General features: G+C 37.0%; 1 protein-coding gene and 1 pseudogene across 1 annotated transcript; both read left to right on the top strand.

The window, feature by feature from the left end:
• Window positions 1–8175: 8175 nt before the first annotated feature.
• LOC113451071 (olfactory receptor 8J3-like) lies at window positions 8176–8742 on the top strand (annotated as a pseudogene).
• A 5350-nt stretch (window positions 8743–14092) lies between these two features.
• Window positions 14093–15031, top strand: LOC113451070 (olfactory receptor 5BS1-like). Its single transcript, XM_026722434.1, has one exon. The coding sequence runs from the start codon at window positions 14093–14095 to the stop codon at window positions 15029–15031; it is 939 nt and encodes a 312-aa protein (XP_026578219.1).
• The last annotated feature ends 3443 nt before the right edge of the window (window positions 15032–18474 follow it).

The raw sequence follows: 18474 nt of genomic DNA, 5'->3' as shown, positions 1-18474 counted from the left end.
CAAAGCCTTGATGGGAATGGATGTTTTTACACTATATATCCCTTTTAAGATTGCTCAATGGGAACCTCTCCTGCAAACCTCCATGGTATTACAGGATGCATTGGAAGATTGGTGTGGTCAAGTGTCATGCCATCTTCCCCTGATACTCGGCTACAAGTTTTGCGAACAGTGCCTTTTGTTCTGAAGTCACCTTTTGTTCAACGGCCCTTGAAAGAAGCCCTTACTGTGTTCACTGATGGCTCTAAGACTATTGGGGCCTGTGTGTGGTACATAGATGCTCAATGGAATAAACGCTTAACTGCCCGCAGAAATCAGCACAACAGGCTGAATTGGCTGCTTTCTCATTAGCCTTGTCTCTTTTCCACAGCAACCTTTAAATATCATATCTGATAGTATGTATGTCACTCAAATGGTTGTTTGCATGTTTGATGCCTATATCTCCCCTGTTACCCCTCCTCTCTCATGACACTTTTTTACAGCTCCAAGCGCTACTGAAGGAAAGAAGTAAGCCCTTATTTGTGGCTCACATTAGAAGTCATCAACACTTGCCTGGATTTTTATCAGAAGGCAATCATATGGCCGATGAGGCCTGCAAAATCATGACCTCCTCCCCTTTTCCTCAACCACTTTCGGCTGGGGAGAGTCATGACTATTTCCATCAAAATAAGAAGGCCCTGGTACAGCAATTCGGGATTACGTACCAGGAAGCCACAGCAATAATCCAACAATGTCCCACATGTAGTCTCCAGGCTAGAGGTATCCCTGAGGGTGTTAATCCCAGGGGTATCCAAGCTTGTGACACATGGCAGATGGACATTACTCACTACCCTCCCTTTGCTCCCTGGAAATACATTCATGTGTCCGTAGACACTTATTCAGGGTTTATTATGGCAACATTGCAAAGAGGAGAGGCAACTAAAAATGTTATTAATCACTGTATTCGAACATTCGTAACGTTGGGATGTCCAAAAATTCTCAAAACAGATAATGGTCCTGCTTATGTCAGCTCTCCCTTTGCTGAGTTTTGTCAGCAAAGTGGGCCATCACTCATAAATTCGGTATGCCATTCAATAGCCAGGGCCAGGCTATTGTGGAAAGGGCAAACCAAACTCTGAAAAATGCCCTTGATCGGCACACGGGAAAAAAGGGCTTAGGCCCCCCGAACCTCCCGGCGTTACAAAACATCTTGAACATTACACTCTATGCTCTTAACTTTCTTAACCTCACTGGCTCTCCCTCTTCTACGGCTGCTTCTCGCCATTTTACCAAGCCAGTGCCCCCTCCTCTCGCCCTCTTGTCTATTTCAGGCAACTTCCAGATCCTGCGTGGAAAGGCCCTGCACAGCTCATCACGTGGGGAAAAGGATACGCTGCAGTACAACTTCCTGACAAAGTGCTTTGGGTTCCTGCTCGTTGTGTCCGCCCCTACCATGGGCCACCCAATGGCCACGACTCCTCTATCTCTCACCCTCTTGCTGACAATGATATTTCCAGTCTTTTCACTCTTTAATGCATCTCCAGGGGTTATCCTAGCCCCCCTTCACAGCACAGTAACCTTTACTTATGAAGACAATTCTCTTCCTGCCTGCAATTATGCCTTTCAGCATAATGGCCGCCCTCTTCTGCCTGCTTCAGAAATCACTCTCTCATATTATTATTTCCCTTGCTTCATTTCTCTGACTATACAGGTAACTTCGCAAACAATTGGCTCCTATTCTTGTTTAGGCTTTTCTTTTAATCATACTTACCTCAATCATACTGTTCTCTTATTGTCTACCCCCTCTTCTGCTTTTCCTCCCCTATCCCCACCGTTTCTATCCTGGCTACAGCTGCTTGACTCCAACGTCTCTCTTCTTTCGGAACGTCTGGAGAGACACCTTCACTGCTGCATTCCACCCTGCGATTCTGCTGCCTGCCTTTGGAGATCTACTCTTCCATCTTATTGGCCAGGCCGTTATAAGCCACCCTCGGACCGCAGACATCGCCTCATCCTCGATGGCACTTCTCACAAAACAACCACACTCATCCGGACGCATCGCCTCAGATACCCTGCAGTTCCGGGTCTCAGCTCCATTTCCAATGCCATGGAATGTGTCCAACGCTCTCCGGTAAAAAAGAAGGGAACTATTTGGAGGTGGTTTCGAAATGACACTCTGTTGACAGATGACACCCAATATTCCATCACTTCTCATTTTCGTGCTACAACCCTGGCCCTTCACCACGTGCGATTGGCTGACTATGGACATTACCAGTGTGAAATTACAAAAATGGTCAATGGATTTGCCACTTCCTCCCGATTGACTCTCACTTTGTATCAACAGCACGCTCCACACACCGCCCATCGTGTCCGTCGATCTCCTCGAGCAGTCTCCGCGAATGCACATCAACCACATACCTATACCTGGACTATCCTGGACGTTCAAGGACAAGTTCTTAATAGCACCACCAACTACACTCTGTGGCCATGGTTTCCCCCATTATCCATGGACTTTGCTGAAATGGGTACTGGGGTCGAGAAATTTGCTGACAAAAAACTGCAAGCTGATATATGGGACAAACAAGGCTCTTGCACTCCAAATCCTGCTCATAACTATCCTTTGTACTTTTGTCCTGCTCACAGTACCGGCGAATCCCGCGCTGCTTGTGGTGGTCCAATCGATAGGTATTGTAAAAAATGGAACTGTGTGTCCACTGGCCACATGCGGTGGTCACCCCCTACCAAAGGAGATTATATCAACATTACCCGCACTCGTGGGCACCTTCCCTGCTCTTCGTGGCCATGTTGTGGCCAGAGACTGAACCCGCTCACCATTACCTTTACCGGAAAAGGGAAGACATTGACTCAACAACAATGGATGTCAGGGTTTACATGGGGGGGACGGCAATGGGATGGTCATAGGGATGAAGGTAACATTTTCACTATTCGTTTAACAATGTCTTTGCCCACGTATGACATAGGTCCAAATCAAAATTTGAAGTCTGCCTTTTTACAAAAATCTGACACTCAGGCCAATCCATTAATTCAATTGGTTAATTCTTCTTTTGCATTGTTAAAAGCCACCCTTAATGACTCCTCCAAAACGGACCAATGCTGGCTCTGCCTATCTGACCTGCCACCCTTTTATGATGCAGTAGCCTCAGATGAACCCATTCGCAATGCCACCTCAGATAACGGATGCCGATGGAATACTTCTTCCATCACGGTTACTGACATAATAGGTCAAGGATGCTGTTTGGGAAATATCCCTGCTAATTATTCCAAGTATTGTCATAATGTTTCATTAGGTCATCATTGCCAAGTCTATTTGCCCAAAGAACGGTTAGCCATCACATCCTTTACCGGGCATGGTGGATATAACCCATTATATACCTCTTCTGGAAACAACATAACTGCTCGCCTCCGGGGTCAGTATTTCATTCCAGGTAACAACTCTGTTTGGGCATGCTCCACGGGAGCTACAGCCTATGTTCATGGGGACGTTCTCATTGCTCAAAAATCCTTTTGCATACAAGTAAAATTGCTCCCCAAGGTAACTTATTACCCAGGGCCGGAACTTGTTAATGTGTTAGAACCCCCAAAATTTCCACTTCGTCAAAAAAGAGAAATTGTCACAGCTCTCACATTGTCTCTGTTGTTGGGCCTTGGTGCTGCTGGCGCAGCAACTGGGGTCACAGCTCTGGTTGTTGGTCATCAACAAGTAGCAGCACTTAGTTTACAAGTAGATGAAGATCTTAAACGTATTGAGACCTCGATCTCTGCACTCCAGGCCTCGCTCACTTCTCTGGCTGAGGTCGCTCTGCAGAATAGAAGAGGTCTTGATCTGCTATTTTTAAACAAAGGGGATTATGTGTAGCCTTAAAAGAAGAATGCTGTTTTTATGCTGATCACTCAGGTATTGTTAAAGATTCAATGGCTGAATTACATAGCAAACGATTGAAGGATAGAGAAAATGAGCGACAACAGAATCAAGCATGGTATCAAGGCATGTTCAATTATTCTCCATGGTTAACTACCCTGTTGTCTGCTGTAGCCGGTCCTCTGATATTGCTATGCCTTGCCTGTTTAATAGGTCCATGTGTTATGGGACGATTGCTAAAATTCTTACAAGGTCGCTTACAAGCACTTGATAGTGAAATCAGTAATACTCAAAAAACGGTCAGTTTTCTCACATCTGTTATTGTATCCAAAGATTCCGTTAAACAGCCTCTGCTGGAATGGTCTTCTGATGAAGAGTCAGAGAATGAAATAGATGCAAATGCCTCCTATGCTCCCAAAGGAGCCTTATTGGATATGAGTGATAAAGAGTCAGAAGGTGAGTGTTCCTTCTCGTATGAATTGGTACAACAGGATCTCAACAAACCGAAGGGTTTGTTGCCATCCATTGAATCCATTTCAGGGGACAAAGGACTTTACCTGGAGACAGCATCACAAAAATAATAAAAAAGGAGGAATTGTGGCTATTCCACCATTAAGCAGACATTGTCAAACACGGATACAGGGATGTTTGCACGTATCCAATGACCTTGTTTTAGCCAACTGAATAATGTTTCAATATCACGAAACACTGACTGTTGTTGCTTTTCTTCCCAGGACACCATAGCCTAGTATGATAAGCATATTTGCAAGCTTGCAAACTATCACATACTTTGTTCTTTGTTCTTTGTTTATGATCTTCTTCCATATAAGGTAAAACTCTGCTACCCCCTGTGTGCTCCCCCACCCGCTTGAAAGAGGTTAATAAATGAGGTTTGTACAGAGCACCCGAGGCCGCTCTTTTTCAGCTCCTTCTCCAGGTCCCCCTCCTTCTCCTCCTCCCCCTCCTCCTGCTGCAGCTGCTGCTGCCTGGGTCAATCCATCTGCCTCGGGTGTGAAGTGCTGCCTCCTATGAAAACAATCGGATGTCTGGTGTCTGTTATTGGTATTCACCCTTGTGAGGGTCCCTCTAAACTTCTTCCCTGCGGGGAACTCCATAGGCAGCGAAAGAACGCAGACGGAGCAACGGACCGGTCGCTCGCTGCGACATCTACTCACAACAATATATATTCTTCTTAAATTCTTAACAACCTACTCTAAGATTATTTATCACTACATCCCTTAACCCAATAATCCTATTTAGTCAAAATAACTATATCATCAAGTTGTTTCAAATTAAAGGAGGAGAAAGCCTCCTTTTTGATTTCTTATACCCCCAGTCTCCTTAAGACAGTGCTCTAATAGACAAATACATTCAAATCATACAGGTCATACAGATCATGTTAATCATATAAATCAAACTTATATTTCAATACCAGCCTATTTTGTTATCTTTAAAGTTTACAGTTCCTACACCTCACTCAAAGATTTCCTTTTCTTTTCTCTCCAATCTCAGTGTCTCAGTCCAAACCATTTCCCACCCTCCTTTCTTCTGCTTTGTCTTTCTACTACTCCCTCCAAGTCTTTCTCTTTATGATTCCACTGGTATCTTCTCCATTTCTTTCCAATCCTCCTTAGTCATCTCTTTCAGCCCACTCTCTGCCAAAAATTTTTCTTCTCTGCTCCCATTAATGTCCTGCCCTCTCTTTCCACTTGAAAATTGCTCAGTCACTCCTTTCTCCGTGTCTCAGCTTTCTCACCTCCATTGTCCCGACTTTCCTTCTGATCCTTTCAATGTCTCTCCACTTCCACTTCACCTCCTCCTTCCTTCCAAGACTTTCTTTTCTTTCCTTCATATTGCTCTCACGTCCCAATCAGATTTCACTTTCTCCTTCTCCACTCGCCATGTTGGTCTCATAATTGTCCAAGAAGCAGAGACAAGTCAATCGTTTCTCCCTTATCACGTTCTTTTCACCACCTCCTCCTCTGGCTTCCCTGGATTTTCTTCTTCTTCCACCAGTTCTTGTCTTATTTCAATCTCCACCTTTCAGCTTCCTAGAACTATTCACTTCCAACTCATACCCCTCTCCTTCAGTCTCTTTCCATTTGTAAAAAGTGCTGAATCACAGCTCTTTCTTACTGTTTCGCCGCCTGTACTATGGGTATACCCCCCTCACCAGTGCTCTTTTTTCCTTGGAAACAAGTTCAAACTTATTTTTGGCAAATCATCACAGTTGCAATTTTGGGGTTTTAACTTCAATGACACTTTCTGTTGATAATCTTCTCACTTCCTTCTCATTCATGGTTCAGCCATGGCCTCAGATCTGCCATAATAAAATGACAGACACTTTCACTTCAGGTTTTCAGGAGTTTCCCTTCTTGCTGGCTAGCAATCGCATTTTGCCTCACCATCTTCCAGGCTTCCCCTCTTCTCCGCTTGGCTCTCCAGGCACCCTAAAAGGTTCCCAAAAATGAAAAAAAATGGGATCCAGAGACAGAGACCATTTTCCTTCACCCTTTCACCAAGGCATCAGCACCGGAAGCTTGGCAGTCCAATCTCTTCTTGAAGACCTCAAATGATGGTGCTCCCACAACTTCCGAGGGCAAGCTGTTCCATTGGTTGATTGTTGTCACTGTCAGAAAGTTTCTCCTTATTTCAGAAAGTTTCTCCTTGTTTCAGAAAGTTTCTCCTTGTTTCAGAAAGTTTCTCCTTATTTCAGAAAGTTTCTCCTTATTAACTAGGAAATAACTAGGAAACAAGTCAAAAGTGATTCTTCAAATACTCTTTCAATCAAATCTGATTTTAATTGCATATTTCACTTGTATTATTAGCTGTTACACATAGATAATTATTGCACAGAACATTGTTTTAAGAGGTCAGCAAGGATAATTTGCTCATTCTAAACACTGAGTATTTTTTTAAACCCTTCAGTTATAGGTCAATATATTCTATATAAGTATATTTTCAGAGTAAGAATAGAGGGCTGAGTATGGAGTGCCTGCAGAAAAAAAGGTTAATCTTATTAAAATGTATTTATTTGTTTGTTTGTTTTCTTATTAAATTTGTTTTCAACCCATTTTACCACAGGATAAACCTGGGTGACTTAAAAAGGATAAAAATATACAAGACATGTACAGTATATTATATCAATAAAAGACTAAAAATTACAAATTCAAATGTTAAAATACAAATTACATTACAATTTATAGATTGTCTCCATCTTTTGGAAGAAACAATCATAATGCACATATCACATTCATTTGGATATTTTGCAAAATTTTCAAAAAATATCCAAAGTTCCCCCCCATCCCCCCAAGCTTCTATAGCTGATGTCTCCATTTAGGCAGACTTGGCTAAGATAAAAACAAACATAGACATGATTCAATAGTCTCACTTACTTCTTGAATGGTAGGTCAAAAAACCACTGCAGTGCAGTCTCATACAGGGCACAGAAGGACAAAGCAATGGAAATGAATAATCGACCCTTAATTTGGTACTTTGATGAAAGACATGAAAGCTAGGAAACTTAGCATAATACATTCTCATGAAGTATTCACCATTAATTGGAAATGGCGTCATTTATGTTTCCTTTTCTGACAGATCCTATGGTTCTGAAGTCATCTGATATGAAAATCAAACTATGATAACAGAGTTTATACTTTTGAGGCTCTTCAATAATCTTCTTTTGTTTACAATCATCTTTTTAGACACCATCATGGGAAATATGGTAATTATAATAGTGATCAAGTCTGAGCATCACCTTAAGACTCCCATGTTGTTCTTCCTCAGCCATTTAGCTTTCTGTTAACATCTGCTATTCCTCAGTCACCATTCACAAGATGTTGGCAAACTTCCTATCAAAGTAGAAAACCATTTCATGGGAAGGATGCATTGCACAGATTTTCTTCTTTATACAAATTGTTTGTGCAGAATATTCATGAACTGGCAGAGGCATGGTAACAAGGTCAGCCAATGAATAGGCATAGCAACTAAGTCAGCCAATGAGGACTGTTTGGAAACTGAAACTGGAAGGAGTCTGGGCATGGCTCTGTATTAAGCTCTGAACTATGAAGCTGCAAATTAGTCTGCAACCCTGAATCAAAACTGAAACTGTTCTCTGCTGTTCTCTCTCCTCTGCTTGTGTTTTGCCTGTAACTGCTACCATGTTGGAAGAATCTGCTGTTGGTATTGTAAATTTACTTCATGTGTTATGATGTATATAAACAAGTTAATGAATCCTACTGAATCAGTTATCCATATGTGTTTTTTGGATTTGATTTTTTGCAACAAACTTTAATTTGGAAGTATATGTTCTCCCAGCAATGGGGTATAACCAATATATGGCTATATATGTGGCCTGCATAATAAGAAATATTTGAAAAAAGAAATATGCAATAAAATTGTGGAAAATTGGCTTTTTTTTTATTCTATGGTAAATGTATTTCCTTTGCAAAAATCTCAAATTTTGTGGCAACATTATAATTAGACACTATATTTGTGAGTTCTCTTGGCCTTGTCATGTGCAAACACCTTTGCTAATTACATTATTCTCTTCATTTTCTGTATTGATAGACTCATTTCTTATAACCCTTGTCTCTTATATTTAGATCATTTTAACCATCCTAAAAATTAAATCACCAGAAGGCAGGCAGAAAGTTTTTTCTACATGTAGCTCCCATCTCATTGTTCCGGGCTTATTTTATATTTCAAGTTTGATTCATTATATGAAGCCTAGTATAGAATCACTCATGGATCTGGACAAAATGATCTCTATTCAGTATAAGATATTAACTCCAATGTTAAACCCAATTATATACAGCCTGAAAAACAAAGAGATCAGATCTATTCTGTTGAAAATTACTTACCCTTGTAATAATAGAATAGAATAGAATAGAATAGAATACTTTAATAGTCAACGCTCTTAATATTTGCAAAAGTTCACCGATGCATAATAACAAAGCTTGCAACTTTGTGTTGCTGAATTACATGGTCTGAATCAAAAGAAATTGGGATGTTCTAATAAACCTCCACCTAACAAAATTACATAAGATGCATTCTATTTGGGAATAAAAAAAACTATGAAACATGCACTTTAATTTAAATATCTTTTTAAAAAAATCATTTTCTTTTATGTATCTCTAAACATATTTTATCTTATAGCATGTGTCTTAAATTACTTTTTCAAAAATGTTTATTTCTGAATAGATATTAATGTGTTTATGTAAGAACTGAATTGCATGTTTAAAATAAATAAGAATTCTAATATATTGTGCAGTACATTATGAGTACTGCAGTATGTTATGCAGTACGTTAGTATATACCTTTAACTGGAACGTTGGGAGCCATCATTCTATACCAAACATTGGAAGCAACTGATGACATTTCTGGATATTTTAGAGGTGAAGAAGCCATGATGGAAAGCTATAGACATGAACATTTCATTGATTCAATCCTAAGTAAAGTATTATACATTTATTTGTTTGTTTGTTTGTTTGTTTGTTTAATAAATACACTTCCCATCTTGCCATCAGATGACATATTTATCAAGCAGCATATTATCCAGATAGGAGTCTAGTCATCACTCATCTAATTGATGAGTGATGGCCAACAACCACCAGACATCCACTAAGATGCTCTACATGGGCATATGCCTCCGCAATACCCTTTCCAACAGCTTCCCAATGCCCTTTGATACCGTGGAAGCAAGAGTACCGCTCCAACCCTAAAAGGCCACCAGAAGTGACCAGCAGACTTGCACCAAGAAGCTCTATACTTGACCGGTCACTGACCCTGTGCTGCTGCGGAGAAAGGCTGAACTTGAAGATTGAACCTCAAGCTTTACATGCTTTGCTTTGTTTGATGCTTTACTATTTACTGTTTCTCTTAGTTATGTAGCTAACTGTTTATTTAATTCTATAGTTATCTGCTATTCAGCTAGTATTACCCTTTACTGTTTCTCTTAGTTAATTGCTCATTACTTAGTTAGTGGAATTTACAATTCCAGGAGGGGATTGTGCTATCCAGGCAGTTTAGAGTTAATGGGATTTGGGATAGTTAGTTAGGATTTGTGAGCTGTCCCCTTAAGGGAAAGCATGGTAAATGTAATTAAGGTATCCTGGGAAATGTAGTCCATGTCATGTGGTCACATCTGTAATCCAGATTGGTCACTAAATTGACCCTTGGTGGGTCAGGGGAGGTCTCCCTCACTCTTGCCTGAAGCCATTATTATGCGGCTGCTTCAATCATCATGGGGGTTGATATCTTATTATCTTCCTACACCACAATTCAGATATGCAAAGGATTGGACATTAAGAAGAACCTCATCATAAATGTGAGTTGACAGGATGCCCGATGAACCAATAAAAAAGACTGTATGGATGCTTTGTGGAGTTTATCTATCCGCCTTGTACAGTATTTGTACAGAACAGGCAGAATAGTCATCACTGATCATCACTCATCAAATTAAAGAACACTTTTCCAACAGTGACCACAGCATGATTGACTTTTGTCTCAACATACGTCCACACAAAAATCAACACAATGATGTGATCCCCAATTATAACTTCAAAAAAGGCAACTATGATCTTATAGACAACAATCTCTCATCCCTTGATTGGCAATTTCTATTCACTGGATGCAATAATGTTGAAGACCATTACAACATATTTTTACTTGAAGTCAAAAGAGTCATCAAACTATATGTACCAACAACAACTGCCAAAACAAACAAACAAAAAACAGATTACCCATAACAATAAGGAAGCTTCAATCCAAAAAAATATCACTTTGGTGGAAAAACAAATCTGATCATGTTGCCAATTTTAAAAGCCGATACAAAAATTTATGCCACCAGATAAAGACTGAATGCACCAATTATCACATTAAACAAGAGGAAAACCTTCTACGCACCAGTTCTACTCGCGCTTTCTACAATTTTGTAAACAACAAACTAAAAGACTCAAGGCCCATCCCACCCCTGAAAGGACCTAATGGTAAAGACTGCAATGATGACACTATTAAAGCCAACCTCTTTAACACATTCTTTGGCTCAGTATTTGTAAATAGCAATGGATCATGCCCAGTATTTCCTAGTCAAACCACAGACAACTACAATGATCTAACACATATCGATTTTACAGAAGACAATGTTGAAAAAGCATTACATAATCTAAAACCATCTCTATCTATTGGACCGGACGGAATATGTGCTTACTTCTTAAAAAAGCTATCCATTTTTTTATTCAGCAACAGAGTGGTCAATGTCTGGAATACTCTACCTGACTGTGATTTCTTGCCCATACTCCAAAAACTTTAATCTTAGACTGTCTACTATTGACCTCACCCCTTTCCTAAGAGGTTTGTAGGGGGCGTGCATAAGTGCACCAATGTGCCTACCATCTCTGTCTTATTGTTTCTTTTATTTTTCTTATAGGTCAACCCACATATAAAAGGATTTATTATTATTACTCACACAAACACATACTTACATACATACATGCATATTATGAACCCCGTAGGAATATTTTTTGTCATATGATGATTAAAAAGTCTGCAGTGATCAGGTTCTCATATCTTTTTCATATTCAGTGAATATGCTTTTTTCCCCCAAAAACTGTCTCATTAAAGTGTGTGTCTTGGAAGATAAAGCATTCTTAGAGATTAGGACTGATGTCCAGACTTAGAACTTTTGAGAACATAAGGGCTTTTTTATCATTCATCTGGTTGCACAGAAAATATGAAATCAGTGCAGAAAATGTTATTTTCTCCTTTGCTTTGATCTTCAGGTAGCAGGGGTGGAAGAGCAAGAAAGCTAAATGAGTTTGACAATTCAAAACTTATGATGTTAGTATTTCATGAGCTGAGTGATAGTTGCTTATTTTGTTTATTGACAGTTAAATTCTAGGTTTCTTGTTCAATTTTCTTTAGTAAACTAAAGCTTCAACTAACAGTCATTTATAGTTGTTAGAATTCATTTTTCTTATATAAGAACTAAACTATTACTATTTTATAAATAATGTATATGTATTCTTGAATGCCATTTCAAGTATTTAGAGTAGATAATATGTACATTCTCTGTTAGATAAATCCAAATTAGATGACTCACATACGTCCTTTTAATCCCATCATTAAATATATGTAAAGAAGTGGCATGAAATGTTCTTACTCCTATTGCTCTCTTGAGTACCACTATTGCTAATATTTTCTAAAGGGTATGAATGAACTTTCTATACATCATTTCAATTATTACTACATTGTCAAGAATGAAAAGCTACATGATGCAATGTATTGGTAGCATTACATATTACAACTTTATTTACTAATCAAAATGAATAAAACCTAATTATCTAATCTATCTAAAGTTTATTTGCTTTGGCTGCTTACTCTGTATAGTCAGCTCTCTTGGCTTCAAGTATCAAATTAATGATTAGTGAAAATTCACCTTTTAATTAATACTTAATACTTATATTAATATTGTTATATTCAACTTTGGACAGATTTATTCCCTGACTTAGAAATTTATTTATAAAAAGTTACATCTAATATGGAACAATGGTAGCAGTGTATGTAGTGTGAGTGGGTAGGGGATGTGTTGAAATATTTTTTTCTTCCCAATTTTCAGTGCACTTGTATACAGTTTGGATTTTGTGAGAATGGTATCAATTATTCCACAAAAGGTCCAACATCATATAAAGGGATTGCACAATCAAATTCTTTATGCCAATTTAGATCTCAAGGTCACAGTCATGCCAGAACCCACAAACTGGAGATTCCATCTTCTTCAGTATATGCAATCTTCAAAGAACAAACACTTTCAAATCAAAATCCTTATGCCAACCTATATGTTATCTTTAAAATCTAATGTAAATGTAGATGTAATGTAAAATCTACATCTCTCTTCTTTCTCTTCTGAGAAAGAAGTTATTTGCTAATAGTCAATTGTAGAAATTTTAACAAGTAACCAAGTTAGATTAAATTATTTCTAATTACTCAAAGAGACCCACTCACACACTTGTAATTGATCTTTGGGGATAAGTCTTTCCACTTCTCTGTGTTTTTGTGGTTCAGGAGATCTCCTTACCATTTATTCCAGCAATATAAATAACATTTGTTTATGATTTAAGTGAGCAGTCAAACCTTTCTGAAGACTATCAGGTATTTTTTTTCCAATTCTTTTTTATATGATGTGCATTTATTTTATGGCTCATCAAATCCATGCATTTGTTATAACAAAATAGACACAGACTATTTTTATTATTTATTTATTTTTAATTACTACATATGATTTTGCAATGATGCAGAAGAAATACTGCTAACAAAAACATTCAGTTTGGTTATAGTATATGTGTATGTTTCAAGAAAAAAAGAGTGGCATAAAAGTTTTAGTATATAATTGGTTTTATTGTTCTACATACTTTTATTTTTATTCTTTTAAAAAGAATAAAAAGGAAAGTTTTGAGGAATTTCCCTGAAAACAAAAGGAAAATAATCCTAATATAGTTATCAAAAATAGTTTCTAGTATTACTTTCAGCTATATTATTCTGAAGGAAAAGCTGGTGAATAAATAACACTTTCAGCTTGTAAGGAAGATAACTGTTATCTTCCAGAAGTTCTCAATATCACAAAAATTATGCTTACAAGTTCATTCTCTGTGATAAAGAAAAAGATAGGAGCTATGTGATATATATGTATAGATCCTCTATCAAAACACTTTCTAGATAAACACCATTAAATGTTAAAATGTCTTTGTAAAGATTGGATAACAAGTTCTTAGATGATTAAGGCTCATTTTCAGTATGTTCCCAGTTATCATCAATATATATGCCCTTAGTTTGCAATAGTATCTTCTTCCACACTACCAATCACAATTTCAAAATATATTTCTGCTCATGTTGTCTTTTATGAAAGACTTATCAAAAGAGCCATGAATCCAATGTAAGATTAAAGATAAGAAAGCTGTGTTTACACATTTTAAATAAGTAAATGATTAGGTTAATAAGTTTCTGATGATTGAAATATCATCAATGGAATAACTAAAATATTTTATGGAATAAGAATATTAAATTTTGGCTGAAGGTTACATGCTTATTATTCCTTTAATTATTTAATATGATACATTTTATTTCTGTTCAGATAAGTCATCCTTGTTTATCTACACTTGTAATATGTTTTACTCTATAATGTTTATATTGTATAATATTGTAATGTTTTGTCCACACTATAGATGGTGGTTTGCTGAAATGGAAAAGGAAAATCTGAATGCCACAGTAACTTACTTTATTCTATCTGGTTTTTCATATAACATTCTAGTCCAGATCTTTCTTTTTCTTGTGTTTTCACTCATTTATGCAATAACATTAATGGGGAATATTGTCACCATAATGGTAATAAAGAACTGTAGTCATCTTCAAAATCCCATGTACTTTTTCCTGAGTCACCTTTCTTTTCTGGATATTTGCTATTCCTCAGTTACAGTCCCTAAAGTTCTCCTCAATTTCTTCAATGGTCAAATCATTTCCTATAATAAATGCATTACTCAGATGTTTTTTATCCTTCTAACAGGTAGCGCAGAAGCATTTATTCTTACAGCAATGGCTTATGACCGATACATTGCCATACATAATCCACTTCATTATATAGAAACAATGAATGTATTATTTTGTAAATGGTTAATGGGAAGTGCTTGGACAACTGGATTATTATATGCTATTGTAAATACTGCACCTGTACTGAAGCTAGAATTCTGTGGTCCAAATATTATCAGACATTTCTCTTGTGAATTTCCATCTCTTCTTGCCTTGTCTTGTACTGAAACCACAGCAAGTAATATAATGTTCTATGTTACTGGTGGCATAGTTGGGATGTTCGCATTTTCACTTACTCTAGTGTCCTATATCAATATTTTCATCACAATCCTGAAGATGAATTCAGCAAAAGCTAGGAAGAAAACCTTTTCCACCTGCAGTTCTCATCTCATTCTGGTGGCTTTATTCTATGTGACTGGCTACTTTCGGTATCTGAGACCCAACTCAATCTCTTCAGTTGTTATGGATGAACTCTCCTCTGTACAATATAGCATTTTTACACCCATGTTAAACCCAATCATCTACAGTCTGAAGACTAAAGAAATAAGGGAAGCCATTAAACAGCTCCTGACTATTAAGCAAGTGAACCAATGAATATCAATCTATTACAAGCGTTTCTTTTCTTTATCTGAAACTGTTCACATATTTCTGAATAAATTCATTTCTGTTTAGGTTACAAAAGTGTTTTCATTTAAAAGCTTCTCTTTTCTTTTTCTTTTCTTTTCTTTTCCTTTCTGTTTCTTTTTCTTCCCTTCCTCTGTTATTTTTTGGCTCATATCTAGACATTTGGTATTGATAGGCCCATAAACAGGCCTATCAATAAAGAATTAACTGAAAAGTGTGTGTGTTTGTATGTATATATAAATGATAGATAGATTTTGTGTGTGTGTGTAATTTAGAGAAAAATGAGATTATGAAATTACAAAAACAGGCATAAAAACAAAATCTCATAATTTATTAATTCTGCCACATTTTCTGCTATATACATCTGACTGATGTTTCCTCTTTAGTTGGGAAGGAACTCATTGAGGTTATATAGACTGTTTTCCAAATCCATCTCCACTGGTAAATTTCTTAGTCAGATCCTTCGTTATACGACCATTCAGTACAGTTTTGTTAGTTACTGATTAGTAAAATAAGTAAATAAATATGTTCCCATGTCTCTCAGTGGGCTGATTTCTTAGGATCTTGGTTTACTTTATATCACCCTAACTATACCAAGAGTCAAGAGTGGAGGATCAGTTTTTATCTCCAAAGTATAATCCTACATTCATTGCAGGACAATACCTATGCAAATCATCTATACATATTTGTAATAATATTATGAAAATCTATATCTAGTCATGTTTCTCATGAAAACAATAGAGCCTTTCAATCCTCCCTACTACTTTCATATAGATATATCCCACAAATGTCCTACATCTCTTGGGGGTTGCTCCTCATCCATATTTGACTTGGTATATAACCATCTCTTGATACTGAACACATTGTATTCACTTTGGAATGAATATTTTATTAATTAATTAATTAATTAATTTTGATTTTGGTTTGTCAATCGCTTACAACATAATAGGTATAAGTATAGATAAGATATATATTTGTTCAATGGTGTAATAAGAGAGAAATTGTTTTACTTAAAACAGTAATAGATGTTCATATTTATGATAAAAATTGCTAGCTTTGCTAGGAAAATATAAAATACTGTATATTTTCCAAGGATTAATTCTGCGGGCAGCTATTAGATGGAACTTGAGCTATGAATTTCTTTTTTTTTTTAAACAAGTTTTATTGATTTTACAAACAAACAAACAAGACAAAACATCATTAAACATTAAAAACATAAAACCTCTTTCCATTGTAGATCCTTACAAGGCAGGTAACATATTGCTTTATATCACATACTTACAATTTATCCCATTTCCATATAAACACATAAATTCCCTTTACCAAATTCCACATTGTTTCTCTTTAATCATTATTCAATCATATTTCCTTTCTGATTTATCTGCTATCCAGTCATCAACTTTATATTTCCCTCTGGCTTGTTTATAATTATTCTCATCTAGTCTTCTTCCGAGATTTTATTATTTAATTCTTAATTAAACACACACACATAAAACACAGACATAAAAAACATAAAGCTTTCTTCTAGAAAGTAACTTGGCCCCAGATTACCTCTTTTTATATGGACTCAGTTGTATTCACGCTTTTCTTATATACCATTACCCATCTTATTTACCATTCTATATCTATTATATAGCTCCTCTCCACTTTTGCCTCATCTTAATTCTGTTTTATATATTTAATCTTGCTTTTTTAAAAAAAAAAATATTTTTATATCTTTTGTCCATTTCTCCATTTACATCTGTCTCATTTCCAATTTAAGAAAGAATAGTTTCCCCTGGAATAACTAATCGGAGTATGATGCCTTTCTATCATTCCCCTAAATTAAAATTTAAAATAACACCTAAATCCCAATCAGATTCTGCTTAGTACATTCTACTATTTCAAAAACCAATACTACAATAATAAATCCATAACAATCAACACATTAGTCCATTAAGCTCTATATTCAAACTAATATTTTAAACATTCCCTTTAGTATTTTATTAAAGCTTATTATCATTCATTATTAAACCTTTAAAGTTATACCTTGATATTTTAGCCTTTTATTAGATCTTAAAAGTTCTGGTTATCTACTTATAATACAAATACCACTATTACAATACTCATGTGTATTTTGCAGAATCCCCCCCTTTTTTAAAAAAAAAAACCCATATATTACCCATTATCCCTGAAAAAAATCCCTTATCTCCATCTTGTCTTATATCTTTGTAACCTTTTCCCCTTTTCCTTTCCTTCTTAGCCCATAAACTTTTTACCCCCTCCTCTCAAAACCTCTGTCTTCTTAATTTCCCCTTTCTGCATTCCTCTTTCCTTTTGCTTTCTAGCATTCTGTTGTTTTTGCATCTTCTTTTTCTCTTTCATAAATATTTTTTTATTTCTTAAGTCCTTCCTTTTCACTCCTCTCTTTCTCCTTTCTTTCTTAGTCACACCGCTTAGTTCATTAAAAATGGCTTCTTCCTCGATTTCTTCCAGCTGCTGTTTAATTTGCTGACACATAGCAAGCGCCATATCTAGGAAACAAAGGGCTTCTTCCATAACATCTTTGCCTTCTTTCTTTGTTTTTAGATATTGTTTTTTTAGTTCATCAAGAGAAAGAGCCATTTTAAAGTTTCTTCTTCTCTTTCTGTATCCTCTTCTTAAACCAATCAGTTATTTCAAGGCTTAAAACAGTTCCCAAACGTCCCAAAGTCCCACAGTCATCAAACAATCCAGGCAGAGTAAAAGCTTCTTCTTTTTACAGTTTCTCTTCTAGGGGTGAAGTCAAATTAGGGAAAAAAAATTCTCTTTATCTTCAAGGCATCTCCTCCAGCAAAGTCTTAGAGTAAGAACTTGTTTTCCCAAGCCTCTCCCTTCCCATGTATAACAAAGGAGTTTAGGTTTTACCTTCTACCAAAAGGCTGGTTTCCCTTGTCCATTTGTTAATTCCATAAGGGAGGGAGAGTAACTTCCCCTTTTCGTCACTTTTCTTCGCAGCTGAAAACATCAATCGGGAACAATAGCTTCCAAGTCATTACTTTCCCAGGTGTTAAATATATCCTTAAGGTCCCAGTTCAACCAAGAAAAACTTTCTTTAAAAAAGAAAAGAAAACTCCTTCTCCCTCCTGCGCATTCTTGATCCAATTGCCGGCTTCTTTATGGTGGCCATAAAAGACCACCGCTGGAACCGTCTTGAGAAAAGGGGGTTATTGCCGGCTGGGGGTTGCGATGCCCTCACCCCCGTCCGGATCCCCCTCTTCAGCTGCCCAAACAGGGCAGCCTTAGCCTCCAAATCCGTCAGGATCGGAGGCACCAAGGCGGCTAGCACAGCAGGAATCGCAGAGAAGGCGAATCCCTGCTGTTAGCAAAGCCGACAACCGGAAGTGTTTCATTGAGCTATGAATTTCTTGTATGGCAGCAAAAATAGCCCTTTT

This window comes from Pseudonaja textilis, chromosome Z, assembly GCF_049901715.1.
Source record: "Pseudonaja textilis isolate UNSWEBS1 chromosome Z, rPseTex1.2, whole genome shotgun sequence".
Classification (NCBI taxonomy): Eukaryota; Metazoa; Chordata; class Lepidosauria; order Squamata; family Elapidae; genus Pseudonaja; species Pseudonaja textilis.
Note: the sequence above shows the minus strand (reverse complement) of the source record. Positions and strands in the feature narration are given on the sequence as shown.